At 42.3% G+C, this 22,568-nt stretch overlaps 2 protein-coding genes across 2 annotated transcripts; both read left to right on the top strand.

Moving 5' to 3' along the window:
- Positions 1-809: 809 nt before the first annotated feature.
- On the top strand, positions 810-8,049 carry LOC134083457 (sodium-dependent neutral amino acid transporter B(0)AT3-like). The gene is made up of 12 exons (XM_062539782.1): positions 810-976; positions 4,747-4,887; positions 5,048-5,185; positions 5,276-5,457; positions 5,712-5,822; positions 5,925-6,037; positions 6,174-6,302; positions 6,407-6,563; positions 6,645-6,849; positions 6,961-7,120; positions 7,256-7,418; positions 7,855-8,049. The coding sequence occupies exons 1-12, from the start codon at positions 814-816 to the stop codon at positions 8,047-8,049; spliced, it is 1,857 nt and encodes a 618-aa protein (XP_062395766.1). The 5' UTR covers positions 810-813.
- A 2,146-nt stretch (positions 8,050-10,195) lies between these two features.
- si:ch211-254p10.2 (solute carrier family 40 member 1) lies at positions 10,196-20,970 on the top strand. Its single transcript, XM_062539780.1, has 11 exons — positions 10,196-10,298; positions 10,590-10,657; positions 10,838-10,997; positions 11,110-11,225; positions 11,389-11,515; positions 11,723-12,021; positions 12,171-12,783; positions 13,079-13,308; positions 20,204-20,265; positions 20,746-20,777; positions 20,846-20,970. Exons 1-11 carry the CDS (start codon positions 10,196-10,198, stop codon positions 20,968-20,970), a joined length of 1,935 nt encoding a protein of 644 aa, XP_062395764.1.
- Positions 20,971-22,568: the final 1,598 nt, after the last annotated feature.

Here is a 22,568-nt window from a genome sequence, read left to right as displayed (position 1 = left end):
CATTCATAACTTTGTTTTGCACTACCACAATGTTAATAGAATTTATATTAATTCATAATTTATATTCATTTGTGCAACAAAAAGAAAACAATGCACCTAAGTAAAAAAGATATTATTTATCAGTATTGATTACCACAATAAGGTATTGTAATAATATGTGTACCATAGGTTTATATCATGGCATTGTATTTTGTATTTATATGATGTGTAACAAAAAAATAGTAAATTGTGTATGTACATAAAAGCTTAAAAGCGTTTTTACATCTTATAGAAATATATTCTGTGAATAAGAGGTTCAACTTTGTCCTCTCTTCAATTATTTGAGCACAACTTAAACCATCATTGTTCTTTGCTCATATCAGCCTTTGATTGTTTTTTATTGTTATTATTTTTTTTCCATTTCACTTAGTGAGTTACAAATTAACTCTAAATTAATGGTGAGAAAACAACAAGCTCTTCAATAAATGCCTCAGTTAAGTGTAATGGTCCCACAGCTTTCTCCTGCCTCTCAGAATGGCCACTTACGCACACATGTACGGCCCTCCTACTGTATGTACTCAAATGCATATCAGGCCTTTGTTGAGCTCCAGGTCCCGACAGAAGATACGGTTCTGCACAGGCCCCTCCTTTCTCCTTAAAACCAGAAATCAACAGGGGCTGCAGCACAACATTGAAACTGTATCAGTATCAGTGTATCTGACACATGGACTAGACTAAACCCAAGACCAAAGCTTCAGACCTTTGTATCAAAATAACAGAGAGGGTATACTGAACTTCCTTAGTGCAAGAGCCAGTCATATCATGGGGGATGCTATGAGGACCATGTCTGATGATATTCAGGTGGACGAGTCCAAAGTCACTGATGAACGTCCAAAATGGGACAACAAGGTTCAGTACCTGCTGACCTGTATTGGCTTTGCTGTTGGTCTTGGAAACGTCTGGCGTTTTCCTTACCTATGTCAGACATATGGAGGAGGTGAGTCTGGCGTTTTCCTTACCTATGTCAGACATATGGAGGAGGTGAGTCCTTACTTTTGTGGTGCATTGAGGGTGGGAAATGTTTCCTTCCAATATTAGCAGACCATTTAAAGTTAATTTTGAGGCTCCTTTCCATGTTGTGTTACATGATCAGCATAAAAGTTCTTTCTATCTTTTTTAGAAAGAAAGTTTTTTTTAGAAGAAAGTTTTGTTTCCATCTGCTGCCAAGTTTCTATGATGTACACCAATCTACTAAATACACCTAATTTTGTATATTTGTCATTCTTCTTATAATTACATTCTGCTTTTTGAAGAGTCCAGTACAGTACAGTACTGTATGTACAGTATGTGCACATGATACCACACTGATTATCAAATCTTACCATCAAAAGGTTGAATACCCTAATAATAAAATGATGTAGTGTTGAAGTCCTGCTGAATATGCTTTTTGTTACCTCTTCTGGTTGTCAACCATTTTTGTTGATATATGAGGAAACATTATTGTATAAAATCTTGTTTACGCCATCTCTTCTTCTCAACATCCTAGTATAATTCTTTGTCTGGATTCAATTCATATCAGGGACACTGTACATTATAGAAGCACACTGTTTAACATGCTTTTGCAAAGTTATGTTGTAATTCTGCATTAATTATTTTTATATGAAAGTCTGGATTCATTTCAGAATGTATTTCATTCTTGATTAAATGTCCTCTGAAGGGCAGAAAAGAGTTAATAGCATGGCATTATCAAACAAACATATGCCCATCTTTTTCCTCCAAACATTCTTTTTATCATGTGTATATCCAGCATTTTTATAGTAAGGACAGTTGTTGCTATTGACTTAAAGGACACAACTACATTCAAAGGGTCTTTTTTTATAACAATTGTAAACTGTCGTTGGGGATCTTATGTTAATCAGAACATCTTTTGAGTAAGACTGGATTATGCATCTGTACAAACATAATTGTAGCAATTGCCTTGGGGGCAAATTCACCACTTCAAAGTAAATTTCTAAATGACTAAGCCCTTACAGTATATGGCTCAACATGTCATTACACTTTAGTGCTACTGTGGAGAGAATCTGAAGACAATTGTTAATTGTTTATTGTTTATAGGATCCCCATTAGCTGGGGCATACGTCCCAGCTATTCTTCCTGGGGTCCGACAATACAGACAGATAATGAATCATTTAAAACTTCATTACATCATATTAGCAAACCTTAGATTGACAAGACTCCATACATATACGTATACAGAAGCTCACATACTGTACACACAGACACACGCACACACACACACACACACACATACAGTATGTACAGTATATTCACCTACACAAAATATATACAAAAAACCCTCTCTTACATATATACCCCCTACTGTTCAGATAACAGCTGTTCATATGACTGACTAAGACATGTGACATGTGTTTTTTGACATAATGGATAAAAAAGCATATTTTGACGCATATTTTTACATTAATTTTAATTTAAAAAGTTGGCAACTTGTTCCATGCTGCAATTGCTCTATATTTGAGGAGGGTCGGTCTATATTTGATCTGTTGGAGTTGGCCTTAGGTACAGTAAAAAAAACCCGCAGCCGCATACTGACACAGTGGTGTTTTGTTTTTAATGGTCCAGGTTGATAATAATATGGAAGTATCTTCAACTTTCAACCACTTTAAGTGTGAGTGCATGTGGTTAATATTTGTCTTGCATGGACATCTAAGAACAAGTCGTGCTGTGCTGCTTTGTTCTGGACCCGCTGAAGTTTAGCCAGATGTTCTTTGGTGGCATTTGACCATAATAATACTGCAATATTCCATCTGAGAAAGGACCATGTCTCTGTAACCTTTTTTAAATCTGCTGTTAGGAATGTGCTACTGCAGCTATTCCACTACTCATTTGTTTCACTGTCTGGTCAATTTGTTTAGACCAGGACAGTCTGTCTAGGATGACACATACTGTAGCTTAACTTAATTTACCTGTTATATTGGTGTTTTGTTACAGTAATAGAGAGAAAGTAAGCACTGGCCCATTAAGGAATGATTAGAACCAAACACAATACTTCTTATTTTTGCTATATTTAGGACCAGTCTATTTTGTTTTACCCAACCCTCTATTTTTCCTAACACATTATTTAAGGAGTTTGCCAGGTCTGCAGGTGTTGCAGATGTATACACAGTTGTATCATCTGTATACATTACTACCCTGCCATTATGTAGAGCAAAGGTAGATCATTAGTAAAGATGGAGAACATTATTGGGCCCAAGCAGCTTCCTTGTGGTACACCACACTCAACTCTTACACTGTCTGAGATACTGCCATCAAAAATACTTGTGACCTTAGTGTCAGATAGCTCTTCAACAAGTCAATTGTTGGGGGTTGAAAACCTTAGCTTTCAAGCTTTTGGAGGCCATGGTAAATTACATCAAATGCTGCAGTAAAATCTAATAGGACAGCACCACATATGTTTTGATGGTCAATTTCTGTCAGCCACTCATCTGTCATTTGAGTAAGAGCAGTGCATGTAGAATGTCCTTTCTTGTATGCGTGTTGAAATACAGTTATCAGGTTATTTGCCCCATCTAAATCAGATTCAACGATTTGATTACCCCCGATGCATGGGGTAAAAGAAAAGTGCATCATTACTCATTGCCAGAGTATCTTGCAGACACAATTCAAATTGTGCACTCACGAGAACATTTCAGACCCTTCTTTAGTCTGGCTATCTCCATACTAAACTCAATCTTTTAAGATTAAGCATTAGTATTGGGAGTCTGCACTTTATTTCTACTGCACAAGAGGCGTGATCAATGGGCATTGTTCGAATGACTCCGTACCATGGAGGTATTATAAGAACTGGAGAAAGTGAACAAGTCCCGCCCCCATTCATTTCAATGGGAATGTGAGGCTAGTGAAAATTGCCAAAATTGAAATATTTTTTCATGGCGTTTCAAGGGGCTTGTTTCCAGTGCCGTTTTACTTAGCCAATTAAGTGCCAGGTTACTGATTGACGTAAGGTACAGAAGGAGAGCTCGTTCCCACACTAAGCTCGTGCATGAGCTGAGAGTGGAACAGCCACCAATCAGCATGAGGAAAATGGCACCGGACATGATGTATTTCTGGAAAATTGTCCCTTGTCCGTACGCTTGGATAGCCCTTCAACCAATCAGACCAACGATCCGGTGCCTCTTTTGGATAAGCTAGTTTGTGATTGATTGGATCCAAAGGTTGTGGACAGGAAGCAGGGGAGATAGATGTGCAGGTTTCCAGCCTAGGCTGCCGGGCGAAATCCAAATTCACCGGTAGGTCAGGCAGGGTTCACCCAGCCTATAACATTTCCTGAAAATTTAATCGAAATCCATCCATAACTTTTTGAGTTATCTTGCTAACAGACTGACAAACAGACAAACAAACCCTGCCTCCTGGATCCAGTCAGTGATCCGAATCACTACCAAAATTAAATGGTTTCGTCCTTGGGTCATTTCAGACCTTTCCTGAAAATGTCAGCAAAATCCATTCATAACTTTTTTAGTTATCTTGCTAACAGACAAACAAACAATCAAACAAACAAACAAATCCCGATGAAAACATAACCTCCTTGGCAGAGGTAACAAATTAGCTCAAGGCAAGCTTAATGTCTGAAAGACGTCATGCAGCTCCAACCCAGGCCATCCTCTCATTTACTCACATGGTTGCAGGCTTTTTGTGGTTGCTGAGCCAGTCAGCAGGTCAGTTGTGACTGTGTACCTTTGCACTCCCCAGGTGCATTCCTCATCCCCTACCTGATAGCACTCGTGTTTGAGGGCCTGCCGCTGCTGCACTTGGAGCTGGCTATAGGGCAGAGGCTGAGGATGGGGAGCATCGGAGTATGGACCTCAATCTCCCCATATCTAGGAGGAGTAGGTAAGCAAGTGCATTAAACGTATGAAGAAAACACAATATATTATATTGTACTATATATTGTACTATAGACGTACTCTGTAGAGTATGTCTCACAAAAAGGCCAAAAGTTATTTTATGTAGCCACATACACAAGTGTCCTCACTATAGGGTTTATTGGCAGGTCTTGCCTCGATGACGGTGTCCTTCTTGGTGGGCTTGTTCTACAACACAATCCTGGCCTGGATCTTGTGGTACTTTTTCCACTCATTCCAAAATCCTCTCCCATGGGAGAACTGCCCGATCGACATGAACAGAACAGGTACATTGGCCCCCAAGCACTATTAAAGGCACAACTTTGAGAACCTACAATGTTCTAATGTTCTATCCATCTTTTTCTACACAAACAAAGGCTACATCACTGAGTGTGAGAAAAGCACACCAGTGAATTACTTCTGGTACCGGAAGACATTAAACATCACTCCTAACATCGATACAAGTGGCTCATTGCAGTGGTGGATGGTGCTATGCCTCGCTACAGCTTGGTGCCTGGTCTACGTGTGCTTCATTCGTGGTATTGAAACTATTGGCAAAGTAAGAGATTCTCTAAAGAGGCATTCAACATTGTTCTTCCATTGTGTTTTAATGTTGATACTCTATGTAAACTGTATAATGCTTTTTCAATGTCATAATTTCTCCAGCAATCATCTTGATGGCATTGTTCATTTTACTGTCTATTATTAGTGGATACTGTATGTACATAGAAAGAGAGAGAGAGTGTAAGAGAAAGAGAGAGAGAGAGAATGAACAGAAGAAGAAGATTGTATGAGTATGTGTTGATTTTTTAGGCAGTGTATGTCACAGCCACGTTCCCGTACCTTGTGCTCACCATCTTTGTGATCAGAGCGCTGACTCTCCCAGGAGCGTCTCTGGGCCTTGTGTACCTCTTCACACCAGACGTGAGTATTACCCATCATGTCTCCAGTTCCTTTACATACATTTACACAAACACACTGTGAAGTTCTCTGTGGGTATTGCTGAGAGTTGTTTTCTGATGGCAGTGGGAAACTCTGAAGAACCCAAAGGTGTGGTTGGATGCTGCTACACAGATCTTCTTCTCCTTATCTTTAGCCTTTGGGGGACTCATTGCATTTTCCAGCTATAATCCCCAGAAGTAAGAATAAATGTTATACAGATATCCTCTAATAACAGTCAGTTTTTCCATATCTGTATTCATTCATGCAGACATTTGTTTATTCAATGTAATAAATGTAACAATAATCCTGAACTCATTCCATTCCAATATTTAGGAATAACTGTGAGCGTGATACCCTCATCGTTGGACTTGTTAACAGTGCCACATCGATTTATGCTTCAATACCTATATTTGCCATTTTGGGATTCAAGGCCAATGCAAATTTTAATGACTGCCTTGGCAAGTAAGTTCATGGATTTGTGTTCTTTGTGAAAATATTGTGAATACGTGTGGACATATTTGCCTTTATTTCTATAAGCTAATAGTGTCTTCCCTTAACAATAACAGAAATATCCTGGCGCTGACAAATGCTTTCAACATTGGAGATCAGAACATGACAGTGGAAAACTATGATGACTGGCTTACCCATTTAAACGCTACTGATCCCAGTCTAGTGATGGGCCTGCATTTGAGGACCTGCAGTCTTAAAACATTTCTTGATGAGGTACACGTTATCGCACATAGTGTCCCGTTTGAAATAACTTCTCACTGCTTAAAGTTTTAATAATGTCTCCCTGTCTTTCAGAGTGCCTCGGGAACTGGTCTGGCTTTCATAGTGTTCACCGAGGCGGTGATCAAGATGCCTGGCTCCCAGGTGTGGGCAGTGCTCTTCTTCGTCATGCTGTTCAGCTTGGGCCTGTCCTCCATGTTTGGGAATCTGGAGGGAGTTCTAACACCTCTTCTTGACCTCCATCTGGTGCCCAAATGGTGCCCTAAAGAAATCTTTACAGGTAGCACTACAAAGAGAACCGCAGCTTGTAGTAGGCCTACTAAACAAAGAGAAATGTCAAGAATAGTTGATAGCTAAATCTTTTGGTTTGAAACGGTTTTCTTTTACTCAGGGTTCATGTGTATGGTGTCCTTCTCTGTGGCCCTCCTCTTCACTCTGGGATCAGGAAACTATTGGCTTGAGATTTTCAACAACTATGTTGGATCACTGCCTCTGCTTGTCATTGCCTTTTTTGAAATCACAGCAGTAGTCTTCATATATGGAATCAACAGGTAGTTATCATTCTATCTACAGTAATATATGTACAGACAAAACATACTGTAAAAAAGAGCAGCAAAAGTGTGGGACATATTGACCTTTACATTTACATTGTCTATGAAAGACTATCATTTTTATTTTGTGTCCAGGTTCAACGATGACATAGAGTGGATGACAGGTCGAAGGCCTAACCTGTACTGGCAGGTCACTTGGAGGGTCATTAGTCCACTGATGCTGCTTGTTGTGTTTCTGGCATACATTGTGGTAGAGGCAGGAGAGAAGCCAACATACTCCGCATGGAACCCCAACTATGTAAGACATTCTCACATCTCTAATAATAATAATTACATGAAGCCATAATCATGTTGGATAAAGGTACTGTCACAAGAATTGTAACAAATCTTTTAGACAGAACAGTTATAATCCTAATGGTAAAAATACATAGTATTGTCAGTATTCCCATATATTTTTCTGAATTTTTCTGATTTTTTTCTCTTTTGTTTTTTATGTCTACATAAAATCAAATAAATAGAAACTAAAGACAGTTAGTTTATAGGCACCATTTGTTTGGCCAAGACACACAGTCATTTTGCCAGTTTTTCATACTCACATGAACTGTTTTGTTTCTATTTATTTTTCTATGCCAAAATCATCACACCTGTCGCGGCACCTTTACCTTTGAGGCGGAGGCTAAGATAATGAGTTGTGCATGTTTAGAAATCTTCAGTGAGTTGTGTCTCTGGTGCAGGTGGATTTCCCCCTCCCTGACGTGCGTCCGTACCCAAGGTGGGTGTACTCCATCTGTGTGCTGCTGGCTGCTGTGCCCTGCATGCTTATCCCCCTGGGAGCCCTCTTCAGACTTGCCCGGCGCCTCAGGACATACATCGCCCACAAGCGCACGCCAAACCCCTACGACACCGAGAGCTTCACACCAGACATGTAACAATATCCATGATGATACTGCTTTTGATATTCCCAAAAGGGGACTATCACACAGTTGGGTCTAACTTGAAAATTGAAATCACATTTTAAATATTGTGATGTTTAACTGAATATAGAAGTTGGATCATGTGATTGCCGTTCCCTTTTTAGTGAGGGTTTCAAGAATTGCTATGAAGTTACATCTTTTCAATTACCATTTAAAACAGCCTCTATTAGCATTATTTACACTTGTACTGTATGTAATGTTGCTTTTTTGTATTTTTAAAACAACATGCTTTGAGTTGATGGGTGAAAATTTACTTAATTGATGCATTCATATCTAAGTTTCCATGTACATACTGTAAGTTTGTTTTTCATTGAACACAATAATAAACAATTAATCTTGTTCATCAGAATATCACTCTGCTCATTTTCTTATAGTCCAAAAACCTATACACAGAGGTGACAGAGTGAACTTTGTGCTGCAGATTTCCGCATGGCTCTGATGTGGTCTTAGTATATGTGTGTAAACACAGGTCAGTGCCCAATATCATAATTTCCCATGGCTGAAATTTATGCAGGGCCTTTCCCCTGCTGTTTAATTTGCTAATATTTATTTTATATGCAATAAAGAATCACATCAGCTGGTGAACAAACTGATGATAAACAAAGGACTTGCTCCCTCTCAATTTCTGATTAACTATCTTTGAAAACGCAAATACACATTTGATTAATCATTTCTGTTCCACGTATAAAGCTGGCAAATCTGAATGAACTGAATCTGCTAACTGAATCTACAGCCAATCAAAGACAAACAGCACTATATACAAGTCCATCGATAGAAGTGCAAGTCAAAGGCTACTCTTGATCATCCTCATGTAACCATTTAAATATCTTTTAATATCTCACACATTACCAATGCACCAACACAGCTACACAGCAATGACTTCTGACCTGTGAGTATGTGTGCATGTATCACATTGAGCTTTACATATTGTTTTACACCCCTTTAGACACTAACACCAAATGGTTCACACATGAGTTATCAGACATGACTATTCAAATGTTGGCCTACACCTCACATCTCCTCTTACTTGTCAGTACCAGTTTTGGACCAATCCTTTTTGATCCCTGGAATAGGTACTGCGAGAGAGCGGAAATCTGCAAGTGAATCGCTATCTTGTTAGTTTTACAGACAATCTCTTTTAAAGTAGAGGAACATGCTGTAACCTCAGCATGTCAGCTCCTGTTGTACCATGTCTGTTTGTGTGTGACTGACACTGTGTATGTGTGTGTGTTGGAGTCATACAACTAACAGAGTGGACCTATTTGTGGGCATACAGTGATATTGTCCACTCTCTGTCACGTGCTCTGGAATATGCTGGCTGCCTTTGTCTCTCCCACAGTCCATTCTGCTTTTCTGGCACTTTCATACAATGGTGCACTTGCACTACACACTGATGTTATCAAGCCTTTCTGACTACTACAGCCTGAATTCCAGCCCACAGGAAAGAGAAGCGTCTTCACACTGGCCACATGGAAAAAGACACAACCTCCAGGAATACCGGCTAAGGGTTAGAATTAAGACAGGCTGTCAAGATTACAGGTAAATTCCATTTAATGTGAGCTTGCTTTTCCCCATAGGAGACATTCAGGTGATATGGCAATGGCACATAACTATGCTGTGTTGCTGTTTGGAGATTTCACTGTTTGTGGATGTAAGGTATAGTACTGAAATGTTTCAACAACTATGGTTTGTCTATGCCACCATATGAGATAAGGTATTTGCTGAATGCCTGAAAATAGGTTATAAACATATCCCGTTAAGTTAGTGGTGTTCAGTGTTTAGTGGTGATCTGTAAGTTGTAAGAAAAATTAAAGGTGCCGTTTAAGAATGAGGCAAGCACTTAGTTGTATTAGTCTTTAAACAATCAGGTGATCGACAAAAGTGCCACTGCAAACATCCTTTTAGCATTCCATTTCAATATTCTTCTTCATTACAGACAAAGTCAACAGTTTACTTTGCTCAAACAAAATGTAAGTCATGGTGCAGATTTTTACCTTCTGTTTATTGCAGAGGGACCAGCCTGCATGCACTGAATGTTGCTTCATTGGTGAAGAGTGTATTCCTGTTACTGGCCAAACCTCCAGCGGTGCCCTAGCCGGAGATGTCGCTAAGAGCTGACACAGCCCCATGTGGAGGGGTGATGGTGGACTTTGAGTCTGATGACATCCGAGAGGCACGCAAAAAGAAGGCCAGGAGTATACCAGGTGAACTGCTCAAGGCTCTGAGAGACCTTTTAACCTTTTAACCAGGCAATGTGTACTGTCATGCTTGAATCATGATGTTGTAAAATAAAGTTCATATGTGCAGTGTAAAGTAAGTCGGAATGCAGCTGAATTAGTGGTCTTGACAGTGACATCAGCTCATATTTCTGATTTCAGAGCACTCAAAGTATACAAGTATGTTGTCAACAAAAATGGAAGTATGAGTATGGGTTCTATGGAACTGTATGACAGGTTGTGGGCATACAGACAAATAAGACATTGCCTTGTTTTCAGGGTCAGCGCTTATCTACCTCAGGGGCCCCAAATTTCTGATCTATGTCAGTGGAGCTCTGTCCATGTGGGTAAGCAGCCCGGTGCACCAGATGAACATGCAATGAAAGTGATACCTGCTCAGTCCCTCTGGAACATGGACAAGTGTCTGAGGAGGTGTTGATGTCAATGACTAACATGCATTTTACAGTGTGTAGATTGTACGTAACGTCAATGTGTTGTCACTAATCGCGTGCTTACCTTTCTGATAGGGTGATCGTATGTGGCACTTTGCTATCTCTGTCTTCCTTATTGAACTGTACGGACGAAACCTGCTACTGACTGCCGTGTTTGGCCTGGTAGTTGCTGGTTCAGTGCTGCTACTTGGAGCTATGATCGGGGATTGGGTCGATCGCAACCCAAGGAATAAGGGTAACGTCACTCTCCAGTTTTGCACTCGGTCACGATGACCAGCCACAGTGTGATCATACGTGTTCTGATGCGTTCCATGCACTCAACTCTCTTCTGCTCACCTCCATTGTAGTGGCCCACGCCTCGCTCTTCATTCAGAACATCTCAGTGACTGTGTGCAGCATTGTACTCATGCTAGTGTTCTCATACAAAAAGTGGATTGAGCAAATTTGGGATGGCTGGCTAACTGTAAGTATGACTGATTACTCGCCTACCATTTTTTCCCTCTTAGAATGATCATATGGTGCCTCCTCTTTAATGTATGTTTATTAAGGTGTTTATGTCATGCCTGTTCATAGCTGCTCTGTTGTGCCATGTGTAGTAACATCTTGCATCACACAACTTACACAAGGTAGTTTGTTATACGGTGGTGATCATCCTGGCAGATGTGGCTAATTTAGCAAGCACAGCCCTGACCATTGCTATCCAAAGGGACTGGATTGTGGTCATCACTGGTTACAACCGTGGACACCTTGCTGGTGAGATACCTTTTTAACATCAGAATTTTCCTGGCTGCTTTATTAATTCACGTAAATCTCATAAATATAACTTCATGTAAGGTATATAAGACTTATCTCGATGTCATCAGGAAAGTCACTCGTGTTCATGTGAATAATACTAAAGACACTCAAATTCAAATAAGTTGTTCTTTTTTGTACCATCTCACCAACGTCTTTTTGCACCAGGTATGAATGCCACAATGCGACGGATAGACCAAGTGACCAACATACTGGCCCCACTTGCTGTGGGCCAAGTCATGACCCTGGCATCTAATGTGGTTGGCTGCGGATTTATCTTGGGTTGGAACCTTGTGTCTCTGATAGTCGAATTCATCTTCCTCTCTCGAGTGTACCGCATCGTCCCAGAACTTTCCGTCAAACCTCCAGCTGTGGAGGAGGATGACCAGAACAGCTCGGAGGGGAGGGCAGACAGGACAAACTCCACAGGTCAGCAGGCCAATATGACTTTCCTTGTTGTGTTAAGAGTGAGATCTAAAATTTGATCATAGCATGGCATTTGGCAAAACCAGACAGTGAAGTGACTGACTGTACTTCGTGTCTCAAAGATGGGAGCTCGGTGGGGGAGGCCAAGAACATGGCTGAGGAACGCTGCAGCATCAGCCTTCGCTTGAAGGAGATCACCAACCTGCCCCTGTGCTTCCGCAAGTTCCAGTGGTTCCTGAGCACCTGCAAAGAGGGCTGGAAGGCCTACTACCGCCAGCCTGTGTTTCTGGCCGGCATGGGCCTGGCCTTCCTCTACACCACTGTGCTGGGCTTTGACTGCATCACCACAGGCTATGCCTACACCCAGGGTATCAGCGGCTCGCTTCTCAGCCTCCTCATGGGCGTGTCAGCCATCACGGGTCTGCTGGGCACCATCATGTTCACCAAGCTGCGCAAGCTCTACGGCCTGGTCAACACCGGCATCATCTCCAGCTGCCTGCACTTGGGCTGCTTGCTTCTCTGCTTGTGCTCGGTGTTTGCCCCCGGCAGCCCCATGGACCTCAGCTTGCTGATGCCGATCACGGAGTCGGCCAACGGTTCAGAGTCCAGCAACATGGCACGGCAGAGACAGAAGCACACCTATCCACTTCAGGGTGGCAGCAACCAGCCTCTGCTGCCCGACCGCTCCTCCATTCACTGGACTAACACCACCGTGTTGTTTGAAAACATGCCGTCAGGAAACACCCCGGAGAGTTATGTCTCCATCATCTTGCTGTTCCTGGGCGTCATCACAGCACGAATTGGTGAGTAAAAATGATGCATTGCTACACTGTACTTTGTTTACGATTTGTGGAAAAATCGTACAGTAGGGTACACCTAACCTAAAACTGATTCCTTTGCCTGATTCTAAGAGGCTGCCAGAAGCAGTAGCCTAACCCTTTATACCAACAAAGAGTTCCTCATGTTGAAGCAAGTATCGTACAAATCATCATGTAACGTAAAAGGTGCCATGTGAAGAATCAATGTGAAGTAGATTTTTAGGAAGTTCACTTTTTGTAAACAATCACAGTAATAGTTCTCCTCTCATGACCCCTACAGGCCTCTGGTCCTTCGACCTAACTGTTACCCAGCTTCTTCAGGAAAACATTTGTGAGTCAGAACGTGGTGTGGTCAATGGTGTCCAGAGCTCAATGAACTACCTAATGGATCTGCTGCACTTCATCATGGTCATCTCTGCTCCACAACCACAGCACTTCGGCATCCTTGTCATTATCTCTGTTTTATTCATTACCACAGGACATACTATGTACTTCCTCTATGCTCGAAAGGCAAAAAGAAAACAGCATCCGAACACATAAAAATACCCAGCTAGCATGCATTTTCCGTGTGCTATAAAAGTCTGTGTGATGCCCACAACATGAATGTCCCACCATGTGCTCTGCAATCAGTCTGCATTTGCAGTGCGACGGAACAGTGTCACACCCCTTAACACCGCTTCAGGCTGACATACAAGTCATCCGACCACTGCATGTGCCAGTCATGCTGCCCATGAGTCCCACTGCTTTCATAACATTCTCACAGGGTGTTAAAAAAGCCCACAACTCAGGAGAAGGGGGATGCAGAAGGTTTACATCTCCCCCTGCTGACAGCCGGGGGTCACAACAGGCACAGAGGTGAAAACACACTGCCTCACACAGCCAGAGAAAAGCTCACAGTACCGGTAATGTGTCCCTGGAGTATTGCCATCTCATTGACACTAATACGTCCTAATGTAGAGCGTTTCTTACACCAGAGGGTTACAGATAGAGTGGATCCTGCAATTTTAACCAAAAAGAGTAACCAAGAAACAATTTGTAGCGAAGTGATGATGACAACTTGGCATGAGTATGTTTAACCCGTCCAGCTGCAAATCGTTAAAAAAACCTCCTGACTTGGTTATGGGGTACAGTCCTTTGCAAGACTTTTGGATGACAAATTTGAAGAATGTATGGGTAATGTTAATGGCAGATTAATTATGGATATTTAACAAAACACAGCAAATTTGCAAACTAGTGTAGTAAAGAATGTTCGCCACATGCCAGTGCACTGTTTTAAATATTCAAAGAAACCTAAACTGATAAATTATTACATTATTATTTTTATCCACATTTTGAAATGCAGTGATAATACTACTGTCTTTAGAAACTGACGAATGTGTAGGCTACATAATGAAACAATCATTGATTAAAATGTTCAGATGTTAAGTCTGTATATTCATGAAAAAGATTATATATTCTCTTACTTTTCTGCATTTTAAGGTCTTCTGAATGAAAACATTACCATCTTTTTACCTCAAGATAACATATCCTGTATATAAACATTATGAACAAGAATTTGTTCTGTAATTTACAGATACTGAGACATCAGAAAAAAATCGAATTAATTTCTTCCACCCACATTACTGTATGTAAATGTATCAACTGCATCTATGGGTCATTTTTAATGCCCAGCCAACATTACATCATGGTTTTATTGTTTTATAGCACAAATATAGAATATGTTTTTGATTTTTTTGGTTGTCTTTTTATGTATCTGATTGTTCTTGTGCTGGTGAAAAAATAAATATGCTTTCAGTAAAGACATTGCTCAATACTCTGTCTGCAGTGCTGGTTTGCAGTGACAGTAGCAACTATGTGTGTCTGCATTCTTAACTGTAACAAAAAATACTATAGTCAATATATCCACAATCTTTTTTCTTTACATACAATTTTGTCCATTTCTGTTATTGTACTCATACACAATTAAATGTGTTTATCAAGCTAATCAATTGCAAAAGTGAATCAAATAACTCAAGATTTGTTACAATTATTTCTCGTAACCTATACACTCACATCGAGTACAAATATCAATGCAAATTAACACAAAGGAATTTACTAGACCAATTTAGATTCGGAACTATTTTCGGCCAAAGCACCAGCAAAGCACCGCTGCCAGGCGCAAAGACACCTGAAAATCCTCAACTTCCGTAAATACACCAGCGTGACTACACAGTCCTCTGCTGCTAGGCTAGAGTTCCAATGGCGATGAATATGGAAGATTACGCGATAGACGAAGATGATGACTTCGACTACCAAGATACAAGACCGTACCTTTTCGAACCCGAATTCACTGAAGAGGAGTTGCGAGCTTTGGATCTGGGAAGAGAGGACGTTGCGACTGGTCAAGGCGAGTCGGAGGAAAGGACGAGAGCAAACACGAACTGGTGGTGTGAGTGTGGAGTATGCCAACCCATGCCGACTGAAATGGAGTGTGGCATACAATACTGCCATCGATGGTGAGCAACGCTCCCGAAGAGGAGCGTGACGGTACCTGTGTCACTACTACCGGCGACTTCTCTGCAATGATCCATCCTGCAGTCCTAAGTTTTTTTTTCCGGCACGACAAAGTGAACTGGAAAAGAAACAACACACCGAGTGGACCCAATGGACAGCTGTCCACAGAGTAAGTAAAAAAAAGCAGCATTATTTTTTACGGTGAAGTTCAACTATTACCCTACTTACAGAATTGTTGTTTTCACAGGCAATACAGATTGGTGTCGTATCGTGCTGTGTTGGAGTGGGCCCTAAAGGGAGAGACACTGGGCAAAGGGAAGCGAACGCCATTGCCAACTTGTGTGATTGCATCAATCCGACAGAACTTTCCATCTGAGTCTGGTATTTACGTTGGGTATCAAGAGGTACAGGAGGCGATGGATATAGCCTAATTATTGCATTTTATGGCTTTGTAAAATATTACTGCACATATCTATATAACCTGGAATATCTATACTGTTGTTACCAAGTAACGTAATGAGTCTCTACACACACTAATAAAACCAAAAATGAATTGACAGACAATTATTTATTTTCTTACTAACATGTAGGAAAGGGAACATATATACAACATTAAGATAGGAAATAAACTTTTAATACACACATGCTTATCAACAACTAGACTAGGATGAAACTTTGAAACGTGAAGTGTGGCCTTTCATGACGTCCTCCTTTCTGGGTTTTGGCAGACCGATGTTTGCTGCCAGACGAGGAACTTGAATGTGGGCTGATCGGTCTCTGTATTTTATGAAGGGGTCCAGCCTTCTGCGGATCACTCCTTCCACAAGTTCATGCCTGAACTTTTGTGTCGTGTCCACGTAAACAGGCCTGGCAATCCATTGTTTGGATTGTTTCTGATAAACAATGTTGTGTATGCTGTCACCTGTAATTAGAACATTAGTGAATGATTTCTGGTGATTTCATCAGGTCGATAGTCATTATTATTGGCCTTTTATAACAGATCCAGCACTCCTTTTTCTAGGCAAAACATCCATTTGTACAGATAGAATTACTTTATCATTTACCATTGGTCTTGTTCGCCAAGGCACACACACACAAGGAATTTGGTCTCTGCATTTGATCCATTCATGAATTAGTGAAACACACAGTGAGGGTGAAGAACACACCAACCCAGGGCAGTGGGCTGCCTGCTTCAACGGTGCCCAAGGAGCAGTGAGAGGTTAGGTGCCAGCTGTGGTCTACTGGAAGGGGATTGAACCAGCAACCTTTCAGCTCCAAGTTAGAAGCCCTAACCAGTAGGCCACGGCTGCCCCTGGCCCTGCATTACTTGTATATCAGTACTGGTATTGCTATGGCTACAAAGTACAAGATATCTCCACAAGGTCATAGGCTAATTTTGGTCCTTACCAGTCTCTGTTGTTGCCTGTTGACGTGGTTGATCATGGTTTTCATTATGGTCCATGACGGCCAACATTGTCCGTGCCTGCATGGATGGATAGGCGAAGTGAAGACGCTTCGGGCAGTAATTCAGTAAAGAATTGTGGAACACCTCTAGTTGTCCTGGTAAAGCCGAATCAAAGTAGACACAAATTAGAAAACATTGCAAAATGTAATTGATGTGCACATGATCTTTTCAAGAATGCCATGGTTTCATGATTGAGAATCACTCCAATATGTGTTTGTGACGCCCCTCTGCTCCCCCTACGGGCCGTTTGCTTCTCGTGGTGGCCACACGGGCAGAATGCTGGCTTGCAGTGGGGATCCTAATTGAGGGAGATTGGCCTCACCTGGCGCCGGTGTAGCCATATAAGCCATCATCATCCCCTACATCAGTCTCTCTCTCTACCACCATACATGCACACACCTTTTGGACACACGCACTGCATAACACTTCTACTTACTTACACATGACCTACACGCATTCATACACTATAGTTTTCATCCCCTAGACACTTCCTTTTAATAATACTTTAATAAATATAATTTGATTGGGAATCTGTTGTTCTGCCTCTTTTTGTGTTGTGCCTTGAGCCGGGCGTAACACAAATTGGGGGCTCGTCCAGGATTTTCTCCGGTTATAGTCAAGTCTATTGTTTAGCGTGTTAAGTCTACATTTACATTATCTCCGGCAACGTCAACCGTGCACTCCAGGTAGGAAGCAGTTGCTCAGCTTGGCCAAGAGGCTTCTCCTTCGGGCACTGTTTTGTTGTTTTCCGGTTTTGTTTATTTTTCGTGTCTTATTGTTTCACTTCCCGTCGGAAACAATCCCGGGAAGGAGTTTTTGTCAAGACTCCTCTTAGGGGCACGTAAGAACGGCTGCACTCATCTGAGGGCAGTGAGCCTCAAGCCTGGCACGCTTCAGAAGCGACAGGTGTAGGACAGAATAGTGATTAACGACAGGCTGGAGTGCACGATGGTCTATGCCGGGGTGAGTAGAAGTTGTTTTGTTCACATATACTGATTCATTTTTGACCGAGAGAGAGCAGTGCGTGTGTGTGTGTTTGTTTGTGTTAAGTTTCGTTCGTCAGAATAGACTTGTTGATTATAGCCCAAGATAAATTTGTAGCGTTTTTCGCCAAACATTTGGATGCTTGTAGGCCCAGCTGTTGGATTTTAGTGACGATTGGTGGTGGCAGCCCAATGTTAACGTGAAATCGTAAGTAGGCCTAAGTTTGTTTGCTTACCGTTGTTGGCGAGTAGCTTAACTTTAAATCCGGTGTTGGGGTTGATCAATTGAATAGCCTGACGAACTCACCTCATTTGCAGCTAGTCGTGAGCTTAGGCTACTGTGTCTGTTTGTTTTTTTGCTTGGAGTAGCCTAATCTAGTTTGGGTTACGATTAGTTTGCGTCAGAGGGTTTTCTCTTTGTCCAGTAGCGTTATTGAAGCGTGTATTGTGGCAATGCAGTTTCAAATCAAACGTCTGCTTAGAATATGGTAAGTCAGTTTTACATTTTTTGGGGTTGTAAATAGACTGGGGACGCCTAGTTTGTCCAACGAGCCTTGGAATGTTATTTCTAGCCTGCTAACAAGAGTAGCTTAACTCTGGGTGTTGATTTGTTTATTTGTTTTGCACATTTATTATATTTTTCCCTCTCTTGGATTGTGTGGTAGCCTAGCACAGCAACTAGTAGGCTACACCTTTTTGATTGTGCTGGTTATTTGTAGGCGGTGGCCTGTGTACCTTGTATTTAGTCTCATTGAGGATTGACTATACAAGCCTGTTTCATTAGTAGATTCACATTAGAGATGTCTAGCGTTGTTGAGGAGTTCCTTGCTCAGCCCGCTGAGGAGTTGTTGACTTGCCTCACTAAAGAGCAATTAGTGCAGGTAGCAGAGCATTACAAAATGACCCTCAGTGCTCAACAAAAAAGGACTAAAGTCCCGTTGTATACTGCCATTAGGACCTTTCTTGTTGACAGGGGGGTATTAGGGGTAGCTAGTCCTTTGCCTCTTACGCCTGTGTCTGACAAGGAGGTTAGAATCAGGGAAATGGCTGTACAAGAGAAACAGATGGATGTGGAAATGAGAAAGATGGAAATAGATCGGGAGGAACAGGAGCGTCAATTCGAGCTTCGTAAGCTAGAGCTGGAGCTTGCGGCTAAGGGAATTGCAGTTCCTGGCCCTGCTCCTGCTCCTCTTGCACCGCCAGGATCACCATCTTATCCAACATTATTGCATGTTAGCAGATATATTAGGATGGCCACCCTTCTCTGAGAAGGAAGTTGATAAATACTTTGCCCATTTTGAGAGGGTGGCTACTTCCCTAAAATGGCCCAAAGAGATCTGGACCCTGCTACTTCAGTGTGTGTTGGTAGGCCGCGCGCAGGATGTCTATGCCTCTTTGTCATTAGAAGATTCAAGATCATATGACTTAGTCAAAGTTGCTATATTACGAGCATATGAAATGGTTCCGGAGGCATATCGGCAACGGTTCCGAACGTACAAGAAGTTTGATAACAATTCCTTTATTGAATTTGCTCGTGAGAAGGAACACTTGTTCAACCGATGGTGCACTTCTCAGCAAGTAGACTCTTTCCCCCTTCTTAAGGAGTTGGTCCTTCTTGAGGAGTTCAAGAGCTGTGTGTCAGATGGTATAGCTACTTATCTGAACGAACAAAAAGTGACCACTTTGGCTCAAGCAGCTGTTTTGGCGGATGAGTATGCGCTAACTCATCGTTGCACGCCATCCAGCAGGCCTGGTGGTGCCTTTCATAAAGACTGGGGTTCTTTCAGGGGTTCTTCCAGGGGTGGTGGGACAGAGTCCAGTCCAGTGTCTGTCCAAGAAAGCCCTAGTTCACTGTCTGAGGAACCTTTTGAAATTGTGTGTTTTTATTGCAGAAAGCCAGGACACAAGATCTCTGAGTGTCAGGCAAAGAGGAAAGTTAAAGGGAATATGACTGTGCATTCGCTTAACAAACCTCACTGTGGTTGTGAGGCTGGTAGTGTCTTTTCTCATAATGTTCATTGTGGTGAGAACTCAGATTATTCTCCATTTATCACCTTGGGTTTTGTGTCTCTTCCGGGTCGGGACAAGGTGCCTGTGCGCATCCTTAGAGATACGGGTGCGGCTCAGTCCTTTCTGTTGGAGGGTGTGCTGCCTTTCTCTGCTGAGACCGATACAGGGACTCAAGTGCTGGTTAGGGGCATTGGGATGGGTTCCCTAGAAGTGCCTTTACATCGTATACAGCTTTCCTCTGGTTTAGTCACTGGTAATGTTGTGGTTGGGGTGCGCCCTTCGTTGCCTGTGCCAGACATTGAGTTGGTCCTTGGCAATGACCTAGCTGGCGGTAATGTCTGGGGAACTCCTCAGGTTACATCACCATTACCAGTTGTAATGGGTGCTCCACTGACACCTGACATTCCACATGAATGTGTAGAATTCCCTCATGTTTTTCCTGTCTGTACTATAGCCCAAACTAGGAAGCTACAGGAAGCTGAGGTACAAGAATGCTTACACCCTTCTCTGCCGTTGGTCAGTCCGGCTGTTGGGGAAGCACCAGCTGCCATTCCTCCAATTGATAGCCAGTCTGATACTGGGAGAGAAGTAGGTTGTAGTGATCCTAGTTCTGAAATGTGCCTTCCCTCTTGTGAAGGTTCTGTGTCTTCTCCTTTGGAGAAGGGGAGTGGTGGTTGTGAGTTTGGTGACGTGACTGTGCCCTCCCTTGAGGTTACAGAGGGATGGTTACGGAATTCTGGGATGTCAGCCGACTGGTCTCATTATCTTTCTTACTTCTCTAACAAGGAGAGGAATGACCTTGTTGAACTTATGGAAGAGTTTCAATTGCGCTTTGGAGATTCATCCTCAGGTCCAAAGTTCCTTTTCTGTGGACTGAGCCCTCTCAGCAGGCCTTTGGGGCTGCTGAGGCTCAGTACAGTAGTTGATTCACACTGGACATAACCCTTTTGTATTTATAGTTGTTTCTTGTGACCCGTTTTTCTCTTGTCTTCCCAGTGTCCAAGGGCCCGGGTGTTGGGACGATAGAGGTGGGATGGGGTTACAGAGGGTTCTTTGTTTTGTTTGATTAATGGTTGTGCTTTTGATGTTACCCTAGGTTTCCTGAGTGGAAACCTTTTTAGGGAAGGAGGTGTGACGCCCCTCTGCTCCCCCTACGGGCCGTTTGCTTCTCGTGGTGGCCACACGGGCAGAATGCTGGCTTGCAGTGGGGATCCTAATTGAGGGAGATTGGCCTCACCTGGCGCCGGTGTAGCCATATAAGCCATCATCATCCCCTACATCAGTCTCTCTCTCTACCACCATACATGCACACACCTTTTGGACACACGCACTGCATAACACTTCTACTTACTTACACATGACCTACACGCATTCATACACTATAGTTTTCATCCCCTAGACACTTCCTTTTAATAATACTTTAATAAATATAATTTGATTGGGAATCTGTTGTTCTGCCTCTTTTTGTGTTGTGCCTTGAGCCGGGCGTAACAGTGTTTCATACCTGTGTGCTTGAAGAGGGTCATTTGATTCAGATCTTTCAGTAGACGTGTGTCCATAACAATTTCGTACAGGGCTTTGTAGGCAGGTGAATCATGTGGCAACCACTTTTTTCTCCGTTGTTCATCTGCTGAGAGGTCATCGTGATAGCATCTGTGTTCATTTCCATCGTCCTCCCATCGATGAACACCACGGATATGATGGAGGACGGACGTCCATCGTCTCTGTAACTCCTGATTTATTGGAGCACAAGTAGAAAACATTTTTGTATTCCATTACATTCCTTGCACAGTATTTAAAACTGCACCGTATTTCACTCTGCATTATACTGTATATGTGTTCAATAATAATTTCGGAAATACATCTTTCACTTTCCACTGTGCAGGCTTGTACCTTTGCATCTCCTTTACATGAGCTGCAGCTCCACCACAGGTGGTTGCTTACACTTCTTGTCCATGGTGCCAGGTCCTTGCAATTTCTCCTGTTCGCTGCCAGAACCATTTTCTTTTTTTAGCCCTAAATGTATATGGAAAAGAATGAAAATGCAGATTAGAGAATGCACATGCAAAATGATGATTGGCTAGCCTGGCACGCCCTCCCAGTGACGCAACGCCTTCAGGCTTTTGCTGCTGGTCTGGTCAACTGCTCATTGAGAAGGATTTCTGAGTTCCCGAAATCTGCGGAACTGCCGCCTTTGGTCGAGAACCAATCAACTTTGAGCAGCTCCAACGGCTCTGGGTAGAGGCGTGTTCAAGGCAGAGGAAAGAGTGTTGTTATTGGTTTAAACTCGGCAATCCGCTTTCTGACATCTACCAGTTGCAAATCGAGGCACTTAAAGGAGGCGGGTCAACCAGCTCTGGCAAGAAACCGTGTTAGCACAGGCTGTTGGTCAGACTGAAGTCTCGCAGAGCCTTTGAAAGTCGATGGTAATCAGGCTAATGATTGGCTCCTTTACAATGGTCCCCTTGTAAACTAACCTTTTGCCACATGCCAAGGGTCAAACTGGTGTGTTACATCTGGATAGTCCTCTCTCATCATCTTCCTAATGGAGGGGTGTCTATCAGTGGTAACCACTTTTACAGCAATCCCTTCATCCAACAGCTTATCCAGCCCTTTCTTGAAACCCATCGGCTCCATGGCGACTGAATTTTTGGCTTGGGTCACCTAGAGGGCACAAGGTTACAAATAAGTCTGGACTACCCCCCCCCCCCCCCCCCCTATTTCTTTTTGTTTGTTTACCTGAATTAATTCAAAACCAACAATTTGTTTGGTGGCGTCATCCATAAAAGAATAGGTTGTGTATTTAGATTAATAACCTG

The sequence above is a fragment of the Sardina pilchardus genome, chromosome 6 (genome assembly GCF_963854185.1).
Source record: "Sardina pilchardus chromosome 6, fSarPil1.1, whole genome shotgun sequence".
In the NCBI taxonomy this organism is placed as follows: domain Eukaryota; kingdom Metazoa; phylum Chordata; class Actinopteri; order Clupeiformes; family Clupeidae; genus Sardina; species Sardina pilchardus.
The sequence above is the reverse complement of the archived record's forward strand: the minus strand, read 5'-3'. Positions and strand labels throughout refer to the sequence as shown.